We start from the raw sequence: 22,248 nt of genomic DNA on the forward strand, positions 1-22,248 counted from the left end.
AGAGAGCAAAGCAAAGAGCGAAATTTCTCCAGAGTGCTTAAGATTTCAGACATAGGCAAAGGTTTTCAAGTACCCTTTTGACCAGTTAACAGTAGTGGGCTGATTCCCAGAAAAAAAACTGTTTATTTTCCACAGGCAGAGACTCATCATAAACCCACAGAATAAACACACTAGGTATTTCTGAACACTTTTGTCACGTTCTAGTTGGTGTCCGTAAACCGCCTCCAGCTCTCGAGGGTAGCTTTTTGCTCAGGACCGGTAAAATGTTGCTGATTTTCTCGCCCAGGGCCCGTGCCTCGGCGATGGAAACAGAAAAGAAACTGCTTCTACGTTTGTCTCTGGGTTCAAACTAGCGCATGAAATGCTTTGGTGGACAAAGAACCTGCAGTGAGGTTTAGAAATATATCTTAACATGCTGGAGTGACCCTGCAAAAACATTAGAACGTCCACATTAGAACGTTTGTTTTAGAAGCTGCAATGTCCTCATGTGAGGGGGAAGGACTGGGGATGGCTGGAGCATTGGTGTGAAGTGAGGAGACCAACAAATTACCAGTGATTTATTTATTTTATTAATTAAATTAAGTCAGTTGATTGACAGCACCTAACTACAAAAACATTTGTCACTTCCTGGTTGGGTTTTGACAACAGCATTACTTGATTAGGGCTAGAATACATAGTTTTTCCCTTACTAAGAGGGAATGGTTAGAAAATAATCCTGGTTTGATCAAACGAACAGTATTTCTTCAGTGACTGGAGCCGTCATGAATGGCATGTATATGCCAGAAGACCGTGATTTCTGTCAAAGGAGTTTTGATCAAGTAAAAGCTGAGAGATCTGAACACTCGTTTGAACGGAATGTCTCCGTCTTCGGCGTTTTGGAGCATTTTGCGTAAATAAATGAATGAAAAAATCTTTTAAAAAAGGTGAATTTTATACCATTTCAGGATGAGGCAAACAGATTTCCAGCAATGTAAAGAAAAAGAAAAAGTCTGACAGCCTCTCGCTGCGATAATTATCCGCTGCGATTAAAAATTATTCCTTCTCCGCGTGTCACACTGGGAAGCAGCCAAATTACAGGCATTACTGTCCAGGTTGAGAGCTGGACTGGGAGTATGGCTTCCTGCTCAGCCCATTCAAATGAGGATCAGGTGTCCTCATTGTTTCTTTTCTTTGTTTTTTTTCGTTTTTTTACCACCTCCTTTTCTCTCTTCCTCTCAGTTTGCATCACCTGTCAAAGTCAGACATCTGAGCCGACGATGAAACCCATCATTACTGTGAGGTAGCCCGCGGGCTATCACAAACTTCACAGGGTCTCATTTCAGCACGTTTAATTGATGCTTGGAAAGGGCATTTACCCCCATGCCTTTGTTGCGGCTACACGTTGATTCATTACCAACAGCGTTTTCTTTTATATTATTTGGACTCTTACTCAAAGGCTCTGAAATGAATCCCACTGATCAAAAAGTTTTTTTCGCAGGTTTTCTAATTCCATGGCAGCAGCCAAAGATTATTGACATTTGCTCATGTAAATTTGCCACCAGCGATCTTTTATTGCCTGCTCGGTGACATTTTGGGAAGGATCTTTCCATCCCACAGGGGAGTTGACATCAGGGAGACGCAGCTTAGATATTTTGACGTTTTTTTTTCTTTTGTGGAGAGGCCGAATTAACACTGCAAGCAGGGAGACATCAAGCACGAACATTGTTTTTAAAATCCACTCCCACTGAGGGAATTTTACCCTCCCTTGCCTTTACGTGCTCTATCTCACCCTTCAAATCCCTTAGGTGTGCACAAACACACACACACGCGCTCAGGTTGATAGATAGGAACAGTTTTCCTTGCTCTGTGGCTCCAGACAGCTGAATGCGTGGTAAATGGGCCTGCACCCCCCGACTGCTGTGCCACCGCCGTGCTGTCATTATAGATGTCACATTATGTCACAGCCACCTGCACCGTTCATTTACCATCCAAACCATCCACTGATGCAGTTTACCGCTTATTTTGCCTGCGGCGAAATATTCAAACACAACACTACTTAACACATCATCTCGAAAGTGATTTGGAAATAAATCAGGCTCAACTTTTTCGGGGACAATATTTCGGAATAAAATTTGAATTTGTTATGCGCTCTTGTGACTATACTTATGATTGAAGAGTCTGGCTCGTTCTTTCTCCCGCGCCCAAACACACAGATGTTTTTTTCTCCGCGCACATGCTCTGGAGACTGCCAGCTCCGCGGGAATGCCTTCCATTCTATCTCCAGCGCCGCACGCGCCATATGACAGACGACCACCTGCGCCACCTGAGCAGAGCCCATTGTGCGCGCTCCTTATCGCGCCGGTCCCAGTTCTCGGTGTGCGGACGGCCGCATATTCCTCACATTGTCGTTGCCTCTTCACCTGATTTGGCGGGGCGCTGGGGTTTTTTTTTTCTTTGGTGGGTATTTGGTGCGCCACATGTGGCGCTCTTATCGCTCCCTCTGGAAACAGGCACCTCTCCTTTTGGTTCCTCTTTGAAACTCAGCATTCGGTCTCTTTTTCAGCTTCTCCAGACATGAATTCCTTAATAAAGGGAGGCTCGCTGACACTGTGTCTTTGTTAGTACCCTATAGCTGTATCATTAAGACTATTTATCTCCTGATAGCTCCCAGGGCTTTCTGGAAAAGTACGTTGCTTGGTAACTACAGGAAAAAAATCATAACTATTTCATGGTAGTGTGTGGGTCTTGTTGGTAAAAGCTCTGTGAACATGGCTGGAGATGTGATGTGAAAGATTTGACCTGTTGTGGTTGCGGTGGAAATCAGAAACAAATGAAGATTGTGAGCCCAGAATTGTCTTCTGACAGATGTTTGTTATAAGCCTTTGCAAAGGGAATGTGGATGTGTCTGACAGCGAAGAGCAGAATCAGTCAGTATATATGAAAGTTTCGAACAAAGACCAAGTTTAACCCCTTCCATTAGAGGTTGTAAACCAAATCTGTCTCTTCTCCCGTCACTCAGGAATGCACTCACACTAACACAGTCTAAGTAAACATGCATAAAGAATATCTACCAGGTAAATAAATAATTTCTCCTCTTTCTCCTGTCCATTACATGCAGCATATTTTCCCCCCTGCTGCTGTGAACCACTCCTTGCAGTTCCACACTACATTTCATCCAAGTAATCTTTTCTCCCTGCTAGAGAGACAGGTGCTAATGGGTCGCTGACCGGCCATTAACCTTTTTTCATGACATAATCATTTTGAGGGCTTTTTAGCTTCTGGAAACAATTCAGGACCCTGCAGAATTGGAAAAAAAGACACTCGGTGGTGTTTAAAAAAATTAGATTTTATCCTGCTTGCTGGCCTGCAACCAGGTCTGAGGAGGACTATTCATAAAAGAATAGTCTGATCGTGTCAAATATGAATTAAATGATTTTCTTCTGCTATACAAAAGCAAGTAAAAAGAAACAGACTAAGTGTCTCTTAAAAAAAAAGGCTCCCTGATGACCAGGTTAGGACAGTTAAGACGAGAAGTAAAATTCTCCTGGATTGTAAGTTCAAAAAAGTGTCCAAAACACCTAATAAGATGCTGTTTTAAAGTCACGAATTGCATTTTCTTTTTGTTTCTCATCTTTTAGGGTGATGCACGCACCTCTGACGTGAGTAGCATAATTGGCCTAATTATTGTGCAGCCTCGTCAGATATTGCCGCGTTGAATCAGAAAAGGAGCTGTTCAAATTGGCATCCCTTTTGTTTTGAAAAGCTTGCTTGCAGTCGATTTCACTGTTAGATTTTTTTGTGTCATCTTGAAGAAAGCTGGATGTAGCAACCTTAATATCACCCGTTGCTTTGTGGACTGGTGTTTTGTAGCCTTGGGGTCTGCATTTTGCCCTTGTAGCTAAAAGTGAAACATACTGAACATGAAGCTGGAGAGTAATACTTGAAACTTGACTGTGCAAAGATACATTCATACAGTGTAATGGTTACTTACCTTTACATGGATACATGCATATGTTGTCAAATTGGCCACCAACACAGCTTGAAAGAAATTCAAGTGAGTATTACTGACTTCAGACTGACCATGCAATAAAAAGTCAGTCGTGCAGTCTCACACTCATCTGGTTGTGCCTTCCCTACGCACAAAGCAGGCCACACTGATGGTGTGACGAGTTACCAAATGCCAGAGGAGAGGCATTCCTTCAAGAATTGGTGACTTCAGAAAGCATCTCATTTGATTTTTGCACCTGTTGTAACTGTACTTTATCCTTGGAATAGATTGATCACATTGATCATTTCCTCATTGACTTTTTTGGACGCTTGAATGTGCTACTTGAGTTTGGAAAAAGTAGTCTCCTATATGCGTATGTTGTCCAAAATGAGGTAGATGCACTGTAATAATATGCAGGTACTCTGCTTAATCTATTAGATTGTTGAATTATGGTTGAAAATAATCAAGTTGACCTTAAACGGGGCGATTTCCTCTTTTGTGCAGATTGGCAGATACTTTACATACTTTACATATTAATCAATCTAATAAAAATTCAAGCTGTTGCGACTCGCTGTTTTTTTTTTTTTTGGGATGTTGCACAGTTTCCCTAAATTCATCTCTATGTAATTCACGAAATGACAAACCTATTTGACTGCTGAACGGGGTTATAAATGCATGTGCATAACTAAGAGGGAGATCTTGAACTATGCTCTGTCTTTGGCTTCCGAGAATTGAAATGATGGTTAATTACTTCTTCTGAAAGTTCTGTGTAATCACAAATTATCCCTATCTCCATCCTTGTGGACCTCGGGACTCTGGGGATTGTGACATGTAAGCATGGCAGACGCAATCAGGGGGGCCCTCTCAACCTGAAACGGCGGCTGCCCCCACATCCTCCGGTGGGATGCTGGTGTTTACCGCCCAGGGTGGCTGAAAATTAATTGGCTCCTTGAGCAGTTGTACATTCCCTGCTGTCACTGCGATGGCCTCCCCTCATTGCCCCGTCAGTTTAAGTCGAAGTGTATTAATGGGCTGTGTGGACCATTGATTCCTAATTTCTCTCGACGTCGACATCGGGGATAAATATTGCGTGGCACGCTCGTCTTCGGGCTTATTGTAATCAGCATTGTTATTGATCGCCTGCTGGAACCCCACGCAAGTAATCTATTTTAAATACACTCTCAGCAAAGTGGGGGGTGTTATGAGCCTTGTCACAGCATATTGTGGGTTGAATTGGTGAGGACAGCCCAAGAGTGAAGAAATGGAATAAACAAGTGGGAAGTATCCCAAACTGGTGGATAAGAGAGAAAGTCGTGCCACAGACTGACAGATTGAAATATTAAAAAGTACCCTCTGGGAAAAATGTCTTGCTTTTTAGTATCGTGGCCTCTTGGTGGTCTCTGCCAGTGCGTGTTGTTTGTTTAGATGTGCGTGTCTTCGTGTCAGTCTTCGCAAGGCCGGAGGATGATGGATGAGGGCTCAGCTCGCGGCGAGTCAGACGTTGGCGCTATCGATTTACCCTCACATTCGTCTGGGAGGAGGAGGTGGAGGCGGAGGAGGAGGCTCGAGCACTTCGGCGCAACCTGCCTCCATATGTGCACACATGCACACTCATATTTACAGTATTTTCACCCTAACTGTTTCAAATGGGTAATGATTCCCTCACTCGGCGTGGGCCTCGGTTTAAATTTTTCATTGTCTGCTGAGTACAATGACTCCTTCCCTTCCCACCAAGGTGTTTTTATTGATCCTCCCGCAAAGTGGCAACCACTTGCTTAACATCCAAAGTAATACACTTCACTTGGCTCAGCCTTGCCTGTCTTGCTTTGTTCAGTTACGAGCTCAGCGGACGGAGAGGAATACGTGAGGGCACAATGAAAACATGGGCGTTTGTGGGATGGCTAACCTAAAATAGTGACACGTTTGCTCCTCAAGAATGAGCTGAACTTTCATGTGTGTGTGTGTGGCACCCTCACATGGCTTCAAACAGATCTCATTATAAAGACTCGCTGCTCCATCAAGTTCATTTAGCAACAAATTACGGCTGCCAGCGCGGGGGTTTTGTTGTTTTTATTCCCCGCTCTTTTTTGCTCGTTGCGCGTTTGGAATTAACAAATTGCCGGCGCATCTCTTCTTCTTATTGCTCAGCCACCTTGAAAATGGCCCCAATTACCGAGGACACAGAGGCAGCATATCGAGTATGACAGAACCAGATTACATTTGAGTTGGACACATTGCAAGAAGCATTTATTGATGTTGCTTCAGGCAGCCGCCGCAGCTGCTGTTTTATCTTCTCGGCGCACCAGCTGTTTTGTCCAGCTTCTGAACAGCACCTGAAAGAATGCACACTTGGAAGATTTGCAAACATTTAACGCTAGAAAAAAAGGTGCTGCTCAAATATCTTTTATTATTTATCAACAAGAGATGTAGAAGGTTGTTGTCTTTCATGTGTAAGTCTGTGGCTCTCTAGAAATAAAATTCTCTCATTCTCAAGTGACTGCACTTCGAAGATGTTGAGCTATGGTTTTGGCATTCAGATTTGAGAGCTGTATGTCTTGCTCATCAAAAACTTTCCGACATGTCTGAAAGGCTAAAAGCTGTCTGGAATCCGCTGTTTCTTTGAGTCATTCACAGGAGCTATGCCAGTGATTAAAGATTAATCTAAATGTCCACACGGCCGTGCAGCTGATAGTTATGACAGTTATGACAATAATTTTTTGTTAGTGGTGACATTTACCGCATCGCTGATCTCCAACTGCTTCAGTCTTGAGATGGAAAGTGATAAACGGCTCCGGGAGTGAATTCACAGTCTTCTTTTTGTCTCTCTGCCACAGGGGATGATGTTCCTGGAGGAGAGGAGGCTGGTCCACAGGGACCTGGCGGCACGGAACGTGCTGGTGAAGTCTCCCAATCACATCAAGATCACCGATTTCGGCCTGGCACGACTGTTGGACGCTGATGAGAAGGAGTACAACGCAGACGGGGGCAAGGTTGGTGTAAGTGGAGGCGTGAGCATATCTTTGTGTGTTTAAATTCCTCAGCAGGCTCAGAGCGATGTGCCATACAAGGCACATCATGTAGCAAGGGTTGACATACAGTGTGTACTTACACCAGAAATTAAAAGAACAAAAGGTTAGAGCTGCAGACAGGAAGTGAGACCCGTCACACAGAAGCTATGTTAATGAAGGGCCACACATATTTTTGTCTTTTAGTGTGTGCACTGTCAAAACCAAAGAAATCAACTAAATGTCTTCCAGTCTTACAGAAGTCCATGAAACTGTCCCAACCCCCAGACCAAACAGGGGTTTGGTGTTGGACATCCATGATTTGTCACAAGATTTACCCGTCATGTTGAAAGTGTCGTAATTTTGACGAGGACATGTGATATTTGCTGCTGTTGTCTCAGTTCCTGCTTTTCAGGAAGTTAAAAGAGGTAGTATTGTCAACAAAGTAATGCATGTCAAGATGTATAACATTGCCAAGCCAGAGGTTAACTCAGTCAAGAAATGGTTTGGTGTTAAACAGTGACGTGCACATGACGTGACTTTTTGAAGGGCAGGGGCTGAAAGAAAAAAAAAAGGGCACAAATAGCGCGTCCTCACCACTGTAGAGGGCACTTTAGCACGCATTTTGGCTCCCAAGAGGGCTCTTTCGCATGCATTTTGGCTCCCGAGAGGACACTTGAGGGCACTTTAGCACACGTTTTGGCTCCCAAGAGGGCACTTTAGCATGCATTTTGGGTTCCAAGTGGGCACTTAAGGGCACTTTAGCACACGTTTTGGCTCCCAAGAGGGCACTTTAGCATGCATTTTGGGTTCCAAGTGGGCACTTTAGCACGCATTTTGGCTCCCAAGAGGGCACTTTAGCACACGTTTTGGCTCCCAAGTGGGCACTTTAGCACGCATTTTGGCTCCCGAGAGGGCACTTGAGGGCACTTTAGCACACCTTTTGTCTCCCAAGAGGGCACTTTAGCACGCATTTTGGCTCCCGAGAGGGCACTTGGGCACACGTCTTGGCTCCCAAGTGGGCACTTTAGCACACGTCTTGGCTCCCAAGTGGGCACTTTAGCACGCGTTTTGGCTCCCAAGAGGGCACTTTAGCACACATTTTGGCTCCCGAGAGGGCACTTGGGCACACGTCTTGGCTCCCAAGTGGGCACTTTAGCACGCGTTTTGGCTCCCAAGAGGGCACTTTAGCACACGTTTTGGCTCCCAAGTGGGCACTTTAGCACGCATTTTGGTTCCCAAGAGGGCACTTGAGGGCACTTTAGCACACCTTTTGGCTCCCGGGAGGGCACTTGAGGGCACTTTGGCACACGTCTTGGCTCCCAAGTGGGCACTTGAGCATGCGTTTTGGCTCCCGGGAGGGCACTTTAGCACGCGTTTTGGCTCCCAAGTGGGCAGTTTAGCACGCATTTGGCTCCCAAGAAGGCACTTGAGGGCACTTTAGCACATGTTTTGGCTCCCAAGTGGACACTTGAGGGCACTTTAGCACACGTTTTGGCTCCCAAGTGGGCACTTTAGCACGCGTTTTGGCTCCCGAGAGGGCACTTGAGGGCACTTTAGCACACCTTTTGTCTCCCAAGAGGGCACTTTAGCACGCATTTTGGCTCCCGAGAGGGCACTTGGGCACACGTCTTGGCTCCCAAGTGGGCACTTTAGCACACGTCTTGGCTCCCAAGTGGGCACTTTAGCACGCGTTTTGGCTCCCAAGAGGGCACTTTAGCACACATTTTGGCTCCCGAGAGGGCACTTGGGCACACGTCTTGGCTCCCAAGTGGGCACTTTAGCACGCGTTTTGGCTCCCAAGAGGGCACTTTAGCACACGTTTTGGCTCCCAAGTGGGCACTTTAGAACGCATTTTGGCTCCCAAGAGGGCACTTGAGGGCACTTTAGCACACCTTTTGGCTCCCGGGAGGGCACTTGAGGGCACTTTGGCACACGTCTTGGCTCCCAAGTGGGCACTTGAGCATGCGTTTTGGCTCCCGGGAGGGCACTTTAGCACGCGTTTTGGCTCCCAAGTGGGCAGTTTAGCACGCATTTGGCTCCCAAGAAGGCACTTGAGGGCACTTTAGCACATGTTTTGGCTCCCAAGTGGACACTTGAGGGCACTTTAGCACACGTTTTGGCTCCCAAGTGGGCACTTTAGCACGCGTTTTGGCTCCCAAATGGGCACTTTAGCAAAAATATAAAGTGCTATGTGTACAGAAGGCCTTAGAAGTACAGGGCACCATGTGACCGAAAAAAGCTTTCGGCATTCTTTTCTGAAGAGCTGCAGAAAAAGAAATGTGAATCAGACTAGTTGCTAGGTTTCAAGTGAATAGATTGGGTTGCGTAATGTCACCAGAGGGTGGCGGTATAGGCTGAACTTGCGAGAAATGCTGCAATTTGATAGAAGAAGTTTTCCTAACCAGAAACCAACCCAGAGGAAGCAAAAACTAACAGCACCTGCAGTGGACATCCACAAAAGCAAGATGGAGACAGCTCCTCTACAGGACCTACCATTATCTCTGGAAATATCTGAGATGTTATATCACATCTGGGAAGATATATCTGAAGTAATTTAGTTAGTTTTTGCAAAGTTTTTCTATTCCCATGTAAGCACTTTGAGTCCTCTTTAAAACATACAATGACCGCCTCAAGCTTTTAGACCATTTCCATTTGTCTTTTCTTGCCCACATGTTTTAAATGCAGAAAAGAAAAAAAAAGTGGGAACTTGGCTATTCTATCACTTCTGTCCTCTCTCTCTGTGAGTGAACACTGTTAAAAAGGAAAGAAATGGCAAAATCTCAGCAGAGAGCTGCTTTCAGTCTTGACATGCTTTGAAAGTTACAGTGAGCTGACAATTTTTTGGGGGTTTTTTTGCCGTTTGTCAAAGAAACAGAAAAATCGTGAGTGACGGCAGCTTTAATAGAAACTTGCACTGAAAGGCAGAGACAACAAAACATGTGTATGATGTAATCTTGTGACATATAGCAACTTTTTTTTGTAGACTTTAGCTACTTTCTATTGCAAATAGTAGGTAACAGTGAGGAGATCAGAGTTTGTCTCCAGTCCAGTCCAGTGTTTTCTCAGTTTGCAAATTGAGTTCGCAACTTTTATGTTTGGTTAGGTTTAAATAATCAAAATAATTTGTTTCTGGTCACTGGTTTGGATTCGGAATTTTCAAACTGCTTGGCTAAGAATGGCAGGATCCAAAGTTTCCCAGTTTTTGTTTTTCATTTCATGACAAATAGCCATTATTACGCACAATGAAATGAAATGTAGAGTTCTATCTGGGAACTGAGGTGACCAGTTGCTGTACCTTTGTGAATTAAAAGTTCTTTGTCATAGGATTGAAGCTAAATGTTTTCAGTGCGTGGAAGACGGTGGCATTTTGGGATCATGGTCGCAGATATCTTCTTCTCTCAGGACAAAGCTTTAGCCTGCATATTTAGATCACATGGGGGAACTGTGTTCCTGGACAGTGGTTTCTGGAAGTGTTCTGGAATTATGTCATGCTTTGATTTCATGACATAATCAAGCCTGTTTTTAAGGTTCAGTGTTGCCTGAAGACTCAGAGATCACTGGCATCCATTTTTTTTTATTTTCGGCTGTGTCCCTTATTATGTACTGTAGCTGATAGAATAGTTAAAGTCTTTTACTTTCAGAAACCTTATTCATAAATTGCTTTTTTGCAGATTGTCTAACTCCGCCCATGGTCTAAGGTGCTCTTTTTTCACTGACCTAATTCGTTGCAACATGTTCCTCCAACCTTTTAGTGCCACTTTCTTTTCCAGCCTTGCTGCCCCCTCTCAACTTTTTTAGATTAAATTAATAAAGGATGTGCTACTATTTGTCATGACATCATCATAAAATGTCTCACTTTCAACATTTGATTTGTGTTCTATGCTTTGACGTGAATGGAATATCAATATAAGGAGATTTCACCTCCTTTTACCTCCGACTGCTATTCTTTTGCTCCACATTTGCATGAAGAAATGACAGAAGCAAAAGCTAGAAATCCTGAATCGATCATCGATTAATCTTTAGGGACTGACATGTTTTCACTTTGGATTGTGTCAAGACAAATAGGCACATTTTTGCTCAATATTTTTCCCCACTGAAAAAAGCAGAATTGAGACCGGTGAGTATGTGTGGCAGTAAAGTGTCAACTTTCTGTCACCTTTGTCCCCTCTGTCTGAACACTCCATTTAAAATTCAAACCGGCGCACTTGTTGTGATTCACCTGCATGCATGTTTCTTTTTTTTTTTTTTGTCAGACGACTTCGAGCACACAAGAACACGCAAATAACGATTTCCCTGACATCTCTTTGTGCGGCAGTGCAGAAATGACTTTTCACGTAGCTTTACAGGTAGTATTTACAATCAGCAATCAAATAGCTGTTTTCTGCTTGTTCAGTGAAACAGAAACAGAAAAATGATAACGGCTGAACTGTGAGACGTGATGATGGAGAGTCAGAGGCGGCTGAGCAGAGGGACGTTGGCAGAGATACAAGAAATTAGTTGTGATACTCATCAAACAAAGACGAGGAAGAAGAAAAAGAAGAAGTGTAGCTGTTTTTCTATTTCATTTCAGGCAGTTAAATATGGGATGGGGACCCTTGTAAAAACTGAAAGCCTGCATAGGGGAAATAGATTTTTTTTTATGCTTGTTGCTTTGTAAATAACTGAGGTGACAAGTCTTTGATTGTGAAAAGAAAAATATAAACACGAAGAAAAGTAGTTTTTCTATCAGTGCACTGCAGTTCTTAACAATTTCAGGTCAAACAAACTCTGGTGAACACTTCATCCAAACTAATAACGCAACCACAGTTCCAGCCAGTTTGTTTTGTTTGGAGACTACATTAATCAGAGGCCCCTTCGCTGTTCCCCGCTTGAGACTTGCTATGCAAATTGTTCTGATCAACTCCCTTTATTAAATTGGCTTGTTCATTGCCACATCTATTCAGCTGGAGGCCCGAAGGTAGCCGCTGCATCTTTATTCGGAGCTGTTATCTCCTGACGAAAAAGGAAGAAAAAAAAAAATCATTTTCATAACTCAGGCGAGTTGGAAGCAGCCTTCTGAGTGATTGACTCCATGTTGGTATTCACTGATGCCTTGATAAATGAGAGCTGTTGTCAGCACATCTACATGTGTGCCGTAAAAATAGACGCGCCGTGGGAGATAAATCAACACAGATGAAAGTGGAGGTGCCATTCCGACCTGAAGCATATCATTTCCTCCCTTCCTGTTCATTTCCCTAAAGAGCGAGGGTGTGCGCTTGTGTGTCGGTATCTCGTGCAAAGGGGGCGGGGCCGTGTTTGAAATGACCGACACCTGTGCATGTTTGTGCGTGTGTGCGTTCACACGCCAAAGGCTGCATAATTGACTTGTGCAGTGTACAGCTCAGAACACTTCTACCTTCAATAATGGAACCACATTGCAGTTAGGATTTGTGTTTCTTTGTCCTTGACAGGAATGTTAAAATAACCCGTTGTTATCAGTGTTTTACACCCAGCCAGCTCCAAACTTACATGCTACAGAGATGATATGAGACAAATTGCAAAAACAATCTAATTTGGTACCATAAAGAGCTCCTTTGCAATTGTTTATGCCAAGGCTAAAGTGAATAGAATCCATCACGAGGCATGACTAATACTGAACAAAGAAAAAAAATTGGATGAAAGCACGGTTAGCTCTTTTGTACCTCACAGACAGGGATCCTGTTGAGCAAAAAGGAAAAATGCTTTGCAATTTGAGGCTAACAACGGTACTGCGCAAAAATCTGAGTCACCCCTCATTTCTTCATATTTCTGCCAGGAAAACCAGAAATATGTGTTGTGGAGTTATCGAAGCTTGTGCAAGTGTGAATGGAATTACAGTGAATAAGGGAAAAAGGAGTTTGTGCAACTGTAATGAGCTGTTTTTTTTATATGACCACCAGATGCCTCTCTCAGGTCTTGCGTCAGGTCTCACCTTGTTGGTGCAGAAATGCACTTTTAGACCTTTTCATAGTTTCATAGTCAACAAAAGAAATGGGAACAAATGATGCGTCTCTGCTGCTCGTCATAAAGTGCCCGAAGAAACTGTTTAACATTAGTTCTTTGGGTGTTATGTGTGGATACAACACATAGGTGCCTTTTTGATGCTGACATTTTTGAAAATTAGTCTGAAAATTAGTGAAAAATCAGCCAGTGTCCAAAGAAACATTTTGAAAGGCCAAGACAAATAAGACTACAAGTCTGGCTACTTGGAAGCTAATTATAAAGAAATATGAGGGGTGGCTCAAGACTGATCAGATGTGCAGATGCTAATAATTTCCATTTTAAATGTATCTATATGTGTCTCCACAGATGCCTATTAAGTGGATGGCTCTGGAGTGCATCCACTACAGGAAGTTCACCCATCAGAGTGACGTGTGGAGCTACGGTGAGTAAAATCTGCTCCGTGTAGACGTCACTGTTTCCCGAAAGAAAATCACTGACCCGAAATCCTGTTGTCCGCCCGCTTATCTTATTTTCACCGCTCCATCTCTCTCTTCCTGTGTTGTTGTTTTTTTTTTCCTCCATTACCCAGGAGTGACCATCTGGGAGCTGATGACATTCGGAGGGAAACCGTACGACGGCATCCCCACGCGAGAAATCCCCGACATCTTGGAGAAGGGGGAGCGCCTTCCCCAGCCGCCAATTTGCACCATCGACGTTTACATGGTCATGGTCAAATGTGAGAAAACGCACATAAAAAAAAAACCCACATACATTTAACCAACCATATAATGTTTATGAGGCTTGGAGTACTCAACAGCACTTATGTAAGGGGCTGACGTTTACAGTAAAAAGAGATCATTGTGGTTTTCACGGGATTAATGTGTGTTCTATAGAACATCTGAACATCTATTTTTGGTCTAAAAATTGAATAACACCGTCACTCTTTTGCTCTGAAGTCACATCAGAGAAACCGTTTGCGAAATATGCAGCCGGTGTCAGCAGTGGGCCAGATTAGCGTGGTGTTAATAGAAAGTCTGGCATTTGGGCACCTCTAAAGATCACAAATTAAAACATTGTATCTTGAGTAATCCAAGGGAAAGTGCAAAAGTGATTAGTTGGGATTACATGTGCTGGATTTGTGGCTGGGAGTAGTACGTTGCTAAGCAACTGTTGTAGCAGAGACTTGAGGAAGTGGTACTAACTTGGCATAAGTGGAGTTTTAGCTTCATTGGTGGGGACGGCGACGGACTGCGCTCACCGACAGTTGTTTTCCGTAGTGTTTCTGAACCGGTGAGAAACTCTGATCTATGAAGTAAAGTATCCAAGTAAAGCAGGTGCAGAAGTTTCGGGTGAGTGCGGGTTCGGTGTGTTAAAAGGGGACAAAAGAGGAGGTGTTTTCGGAAGAGAGGAGTCGTCACCAGATTCTTGAAGGTAGAGAAGAACCCCACTGAGAGCATCGCCATCATGGATCCATAAATAAGAACAGTCTGGGTTACTTTGTGCATAGAAATGCTATTCCAAAACTAGAACAATGCAATGATTGAGGAGGATCATAAACATGTAGGAGGGAGTTTAAATACCTCAGCGCCGAGTTTGCAGTCCCTCTGTAGGCGAGCACTAAATTTGATTCCGGCTGCCTTGTTAGCCAGTAAAGGTCAGTGTGAAGTGGAGTGACGTGTTCCCCTTTTGACTGATCACACACCAGACGAGGTGCCATGTTCTGCACAACCTGTCGGAGTTCCTCTGCGCGTGCCGAGAGCCCTACAATGACAACACTGCAGCAGCTGAGGCAGGAGATAACTATGGCCTGAACCAAGACGTGTCTTGTATACTAAGCGACATACGGCCTGATTTATCGTCACCAAGAGACAGATGCAACATAATCGGAGAAAAATACAGCTGGTTAGGAATCCCGACACCCAATTTTCTTGGAAACTTTACTGGGGAGTGTTATGGAAGTTTTCAATCGCTTCCTTCCTAATACTTCTGATGAGCAATGAAATAGAGAAACTTACTTTTTCTGCCGGCCGGCTAAGTTTTTATTCTTCGTTGCAAGGAAAAAGATCTGTCCACACCATTCAATGGCAATGGTATGAAAAGATACAAACAAAAGAAATACAGAGCATTTATACCTGAGGAGGGGGGCTTTGTTCTTGAGGTGTGTAACCACACCTCCAGGGGGGGTAGGATGCAGTCTTGATGATAATTAAGAAACAGGAGGTTAAAACAATGAGTTTTAAGAGGTAAATAGTTTAAAACAATTAGCATGTCTGGGTGATACAAATGGTTAATGTGGATTGGAGAGTCTGTCAGTCCTGAGACATAAAATTTACCATCACAGGAGACAGTTGAAGAGGCAAGTTTTCTGTTGATGTTGTGTTGTGTCGGACGGACAAATGAGCAGCCGAGTCTTACACCACCGAGTCGTGTCTGTTTTTAAAGCACCGCTGCCCGAGGGCCTCAACAAAATTCAATATTGGTTTTCTTGTAAACAGGGATTTCTCTGGATTCTCCGGGTCTTTTAATGATATTATGCTGCGTTGGTGATGAAATCTACAAATTCTTAGGGATTTTTTAAGAGAGAAAATGTTGTTCTCCTGCACGGTGTCTTACTGCGTGGCAAACTTGTGTGTTAAACATCCAGTTTTTGTTGCCCCCTCTTTCGGTTTGATACGTTGTGGTAAGACTACTTTTAGTTTAATACAGGGTTTAAATCATTTTGAAATCCTTAAATACTGTTTCTCTTTGCATTGTACACGAGGGCCCATCTTTTTCAGAAACAGGGAAATCACAAACTCTCAGCTTTCCATGCCGTGTAGGAACTTGAAATGCGATTTAATATTTCTGTTAGAAGCATGTTAGATGTGTTGGCTACAGAGTCGGGCTTGTTTAACCCTGCTGTTGCTGCTTTTTGTTAAGGCTGAAGTTGCAAAACGGCAAACTTTTAACAAAGAATCTACTTGTAGATAGCTTTACTCGATGTGAGTGTTCATTTTTGGTTCATATTAATTTGTATTTTTATTTGTATTTTGTAAAAATGTGTGAATATAGGTAGTACCTGAGGCCTAAACCACAGGTCGCAGCATTAAGCGCATTCACAAAGATAGTTTTTCCAACATTAAGTGTTGTGGAGCTCTTTTTTTTTCCCCATTTTCAAATCATGTTTATCCTCTGCTGACGCTCAGCTTCAGGTGATACAGATGAGTTGTAGTTTAATAAGAGTTCATATTTTAATATTCACCCGATGAGATGTTATCGGAACTCTAGGGCTTCATTTCAAGGCTGACAGAGAAGTTGAGATATAATGAGCAGGCAAAGATCGAACTGTGACGTCATGAAACCGTGATTAGATGCTGGTTTGCATCATTTGTCCCAATCCTCACCAGGGACTCTGCCCCCATCCTTGTTGACATCAGCCTCTGGACGACCACGCCCTCTTCCTATCCAATTTACCCAAACTCTCCCTCCAGCTTGTGCACAACACCCAAAGAGATCAACTCTCTCTTCTCCCTCCCAGAACTCTCCCCCTTTTCTCTCATCTTCCACTTCCTCCCACAATGCCCGCGCGAGGGGTTACCGTGGGATCCACCCTGCCATATTTCCAGGAAACAGTCCAGGCGTGTATGCCAAAAAACAGGCATTGAGTTGTGCCAGCTACTCAATCCATCTTGGCTTGTTTTCCTCACACCAGTCTGGTCATCACTTCAACTTGTCTTAACCTACAGTGGACTGACTGTTCTGTCACTCAGTTGTCTGTTCCCTGAAAATCTCGTAAAAACGACTGCGTATAAACTCCTCTTATGCGCCTCCGACTCTTGTTAATCATCAAGTCTTTTATTGCACAATTACTGTGTCTGTATAATGAATGTAGCTCTTAACCCTGGCCTCTTGGAGCCCTATGAATTTAAACCTGTAGCACTCATTGGGATTCACTCTGCAGAGGGCTTAAATGCCAAATGTGTTGAAAGAAAATAATGTAATCCTGCTCAGAGCTTTAAATCAAAACATATTCCCATGATAAAGACGGTGATCCTACTAAAATGTCATCATATCTAATAGATTCCAATGCCTTTTGACAGCACTGAAGCAAGCCCTGAAAGCCCTGCAGCGTTTTAGCCTAATAATAACGCCAACTTATTCTTTCTTTCACCCTGGAGGAGAAAGATAATTTTTATGTGCTATGCAGATCTGTCAAGACGTGTCTGGGCGATGATATTATACATGCTGATGTTAAGGGGTTCCCTTACTTTGCTAAAAGTGTGGGTATGCTTTTCTCTTTGAAATATCACAAATTCTCCAATTGCAGTAATTCAAGATACGACCACCTTTATCCATCAGCACAGCCTGAACCCCTCTTAGACAGTCTTTCTTGTAAGTTTTTTTTTTTTTTGTCGTCAGGAATAGTTGTCCAGGCTTCTTGAAGGGCATTTCCAAAGCTCTTCTTTGGATGTCGGCTGCCATTTGTTTCGTACTCTGTCAAGATGATCCCACACCACTTCAATAAAGTCGAGGTCCGGGGCTATGGGGAGGATTCATCCCTCCGTAAGGCCTGTTGCCGCTGATTTTCAGTTCACTTCTTGTGTCATTTGGCATAGATCAGCCTTTTCTCCCCATTTCCTTTTCCTAAGAATGGCATTTCTGGCGAGGCTTCTGTGAATAGTGGATAGATCAACTGAAGGTCCAGATGCATCTCCTTTAGGTCCTGTGTCAGGTCTTTGTTGGATTTTTTTTTTAGGGACATCATCAGATGCCACTTCTTATTTTGTCCTCCACTTGTCCAGTTTCGTCTCTTTTTTTTTTTGGACACTCGGCAACATGTTGTGATCAGCTAATAGCTCTCTGAGAGTCACCTTGTTGGAGCCAAAATACTATTTTGCGTCAGTCAAACAGTGTTTTCTGTGGCATCTTTATTGGATGCCTCGAAATAAATGGGGACAGGCTGCTGGCAACAAAGTGCCTAAAGATACCATTTAAAACTGGTTCACAACAACCACAGCACGGGTCCATCCCTTGAGTCAGGTGCCTTTCTTATGCTTGAATGATTCATGGACTAGTGTTTAAGTAGCTTGACAAACAAAAAAGTCAGGTAAAAGGGCAGGACTGGAAATTAGTGGGGGGGCAGCCAATTTCCAAAGAAAAACCTTCCTCTTTGGAAGCAAACTTTTACACGGTATCATAATACTATATACACCTTCAGCAATATTTGCAAACTAAATGGAGGATTGAGGTCAGACGGACACTAAATGATCAAATGAAAACCGAAACAGGTTTGAACGCTGAGCCAGAAAGAGCCGGCAGGTCACGCTGTCCATTCAGAAGCCAGAGGGAAGCTCGGCAAACAGCCACATGAATTGTAATTACATGTTGACTGAGAGCCGTTGTTTGTGATTTGGTGTGCCGTCACACTGCGTGCCCCGCCGCCTCAGCGCCGCCCCAATAAAGATGAAATGGAGTTTGATTGCCGGAGTAATTGCACCTCATTTGGGTAATGGGCCTGCATGGGGCGCTACAAGTGGAAATGAGATGAACAGAACAAAGTCAGGCAGGAGGAATGACAAAAGAAACCGTGAGGGTTTATTTAAATTAGGCTAGCTTTAGAATGAAAGTACTGTCAACAGGGAAAGCATTAAGCCAGTGATATATAACTGATATAATAAAGTGAAGAAAAACAATTACAGTCTTTGCCCCCCCCCATGAGATTTACTACAGACCCCGCTTTATCCATCAGTGTTGTAAAATCTGTAATAGAGACGTAGACACTGAAACCAGCAGCTGAGTTAGTCTAATCTGAGCCGAGACGCCACCCGCTGTTTCAATTTACCTTTCGGGGTTTGCAGCCCGAGGGAGAGGAGCGTAGGCTCGGGACTGAAAAGAAAAACACTTTACTTCTCCTTTAGAACTATCTCAAAGTTGCCCCTGAGGAAAGCGCATAAAACTTGAAAAAAAAAAATGAATACCATTGTCGTTCATGCAGCTTTCTTTGGATAAATGCAGGTTAACATTGAAAAGGATCAAATTAAAGGAATTTTATTGGGTGATTTGAAGAACTCGCGCTCTTACTTGAGAGCATACAAGTGCAATGAGTGTTTTCATTGTGTTGCTTTCTCATTCTTTCTTCGTTTTTCTCTACGTATCCACGCACACAAGAGTAGCGATTGTGGGGATGAATGACACGTAATGAACGGCAAGTGCAACAGAGGATATTTTGAGAAAATAGCAAAGAATTCTGAAGAAGGTTAAACTAAAGGTGGCAGAGAGTGAGGAAAAATCTCTTCTTTCAGGCCATTAAACCTCTGTATATTTAACTATTTTTCTCTTTTCCACCTTCCTTTCCTACATCCCTCTCTGTTCTGTTCCTCAGGCTGGATGATTGATGCAGACAGCAGGCCAAAGTTCAAGGAGTTAGCTGCTGAGTTCTGCAGAATGGCGCGAGACCCACAGCGATACCTGGTCATCCAGGTGTGTCCTCCTCAACAGGCTGTCTGCCAGGGCACTCTTTAATGAGACTTCTCTGTGCAGCTAGTCGCATGCCAAGGCAGCCAAACATAGTCTGATGTAGTTGTCTGAAATACCGCCTTCTGGATTAAACAAATATGAATTATGATTCAGGGAGACGACCGCATGAAGCTGCCCAGCCCCAATGACAGCAAGTTCTTCCAGAGCCTGCTGGATGAAGAGGACCTTGATGACTTGATGGATGCTGAGGAGTATCTGGTGCCTCGAGGTTTCAATGTGGCGCCTCCGTCGTGCACAACCAGGCCTCGAGTTGACTCCAACAGAGTAAGACGCTGTTTTCTAGATACACAAAGATGTTTTGACTCCAGATTTTTTAAGATGAAACATCCAAACATCACCCGTCCTCCAGCCTGGTCTCACAATTAACTGTGAAGTAAGATTAATTCAGGAACGAGAGGAGCTCTTTAAGACAAATGATGGTGTTTCATAACCAAAAATTGACTGTGGATTCAAAACATTGTCTTCCATCAATAAGGCATAACATTATGACCACCTGCCTAATATTAAGTAGGTCCAGTGTCTGGACAAAGAACATCTGAGAGTGTTCTGGAGTGTCTTGCACAAGATGTTAATCAGAGAACCTGTAAGCCTTGTGGGTAGTTGTCTTGCAACTTATTTTCCATACCCATGTTGACAAAAACACCATGAAGGAAAAAGCAATTGGCATAAACACAGTAAATCACACCCAAGAGGTGCGGAGGACTAAACTAAACTGTTCACAACAGTCAGTATATTTGAAAATAAACAGGAAATGGCAAACAAATACCTTAAACTGAAGCATTTTGATAGAACAACTTTTTAGATCACCTTCAAAAGACCTTGTAGTTGTATTGATTTGACTCAATTCTTCCCTTCTTCTTGTCTTAAACGGCCCAGATCGCTGTCTCTTTGAAGTGCTCGAGGTTGTGAAGAACTTTCACTACACAGATGATTTTCTTTTGCTAATGGAATAAAGCTGGACTCTTTATGTGCTTGCTCCGCAGGCCCCAAGTTTCAATACTTAGCGCTTTGTAAGCAAATAACAGATGCTCTTTTAAAAGGCTTGAGCCTAATGGACAATGAGTGCAGGCTGTTTGCTCTGCAGCGTCCACCCTGTGCTGCTGGACCATTGCTTTGTGTCTTGTACAAATTTACCCCTTCCTGTTCGACGTCTCCCCCCGCAAAAACAAAAAAAAAGCGTAATCCACCTGAGGTTTGGCTTGTTTAGGGCAAAGAAATCCCATCAGCGTTTTGATTATGCAGATAAGTTTCCCCTAATGCTCAGGCCAGGAGGGAACTCATTGTTAAAAGCAACTGGCCATTTAGTTATTCAGGCTGTGGGTCCACCACTGCAGTCCGATAGAGACAGTTATCTGTGTTGACTCGCTCTCACGCTCATACTTGAAAAGAGGAGCAGATAATGACTTGCTTTGAAGAAGGGATGAAGTGAGAAGTTGGAGGAGGGGGAGGCTGATTGCAATAGAGGTTGGACTGTAGGAGTAGGTGGAGAGATATAACCCCGGGATGTTTCCTTTTTCTTTTTTTCTTTTCCTGTTGTGTTTTTTTTTTTTTTTTGCTCCGCTTCCTGTAATTGCTGCTTTAGCGCTAGCAGTTGGCAAGGCTGCAAAAGAGCTGGCCTGGATTATATAGCCCACGGCAAGTCAGCACAGCACCACGAGAAGCCTTTGGTTCACATGTCATGTTTTGTGTTTTCTTGTGGGGATTTTCGTTCTTTTTTGAGGCTCAGCTGTTTGAATCATAGATTCGCCTGACTGCCTCTCAGAGTCTCTTAAGACAGATGACTAGACCAGCAAAACTTTACCTGAGAATTTTACTTCAAAAAGGCAGAGAGGGCATAGATTAACAAAAACTTTGTCTTATCCTCAACCGTCCTTTGCCACAGAACCAGTTTGGCTATCGAGATGGTGGTCCAAACCCAGTGGAAGGAGCCCTCGCAGGCGCCCAAGCCTCTGTGAACCAGGAAGCCACAGGTGGCCCGGTTCCAGCCCTGGAGAACCAGCGCTGTAACGGAAGCCTGCATAAGAAGAGCCTGAGCCAAGCTGGAGGGGAAGACAGCGGAGCCCAGCGGTACAGCGCTGACCCTACCATCTTCCTGGGGGAGAAAGCGTCCAGAGGGGACACTGATGAGGACGGCTACATGACACCAATGAAGGACAAGAGCTCCTCAGGTAGTCTAAGAACACAAAACAGTCAAGATAAGTTAGATTATTTTGCAGAACACACCTAAAAAGCCTTTATTATAGTGGGAAAATAAGTCCAGTTGAAAAGTCTGCATTCATTTTTATTGACAAACACAGACGCAACACCGTCTAGAAGCAAAAACTTTATTCAAAACAAGCTCATCCTCGTCTCTTGTACCGTCTGTTCTGTCTCGTCTTTGCTCATCCACACAGTAAATGCAGTCTTTTGTAGTATTGTCTGCCTGTCGTTTTGCGTGTTCGTTTCATTTCGCTCCCATTGATTAATATTCCTGCTGAGTTTCCATCGACAGCAGTTTATGCCAGCTGCTACTCCAGAGTCATGTTTTGCCTTTGATCATATTTCAGTCCATCAGCCCAGCTCCTGCGCAACCATCTTTGATTTGTGAGCAGCTCCAAATATAACAAAGCCTGCAGCAAAGTGCATCTGATGCAATGTCAAGGAGCTGAAGAGTGGGCAAAAATCAATAGGTTTCACACCCCACCATTATAGCGCTTGGAAGCAGTGAAGAGGGGTCATTTGCTGGCGCTTTCACCCGAGGCAGATGGAGCTTCCACTGCCAAAGAACTGCTGGCACGTTGCCCATCTGGTCCTCAG

At 43.7% G+C, this 22,248-nt stretch overlaps 1 protein-coding gene across 1 annotated transcript in view; it reads left to right on the top strand.

The window, feature by feature from the left end:
- Nucleotides 1-22,248, top strand: part of LOC140292710 (receptor tyrosine-protein kinase erbB-4-like) — a 287,439-nt gene that overhangs the window by 261,115 nt on the left and 4,076 nt on the right. Inside the window, exons 21-26 of the mRNA XM_072379491.1 lie at nucleotides 6,802-6,957; nucleotides 13,303-13,378; nucleotides 13,526-13,672; nucleotides 19,298-19,395; nucleotides 19,546-19,716; nucleotides 21,335-21,620. Of these exons, the coding sequence (XP_072235592.1) occupies nucleotides 6,802-6,957; nucleotides 13,303-13,378; nucleotides 13,526-13,672; nucleotides 19,298-19,395; nucleotides 19,546-19,716; nucleotides 21,335-21,620 (934 nt within the window). The remainder of the gene's footprint in view (nucleotides 1-6,801; nucleotides 6,958-13,302; nucleotides 13,379-13,525; nucleotides 13,673-19,297; nucleotides 19,396-19,545; nucleotides 19,717-21,334; nucleotides 21,621-22,248) is intronic.

Source organism: Leuresthes tenuis, unplaced genomic scaffold (genome assembly GCF_036924035.1).
Source record: "Leuresthes tenuis unplaced genomic scaffold, fLeuTen1.0.hap1 SCAF_1, whole genome shotgun sequence".
NCBI lineage: Eukaryota > Metazoa > Chordata > Actinopteri > Atheriniformes > Atherinopsidae > Leuresthes > Leuresthes tenuis.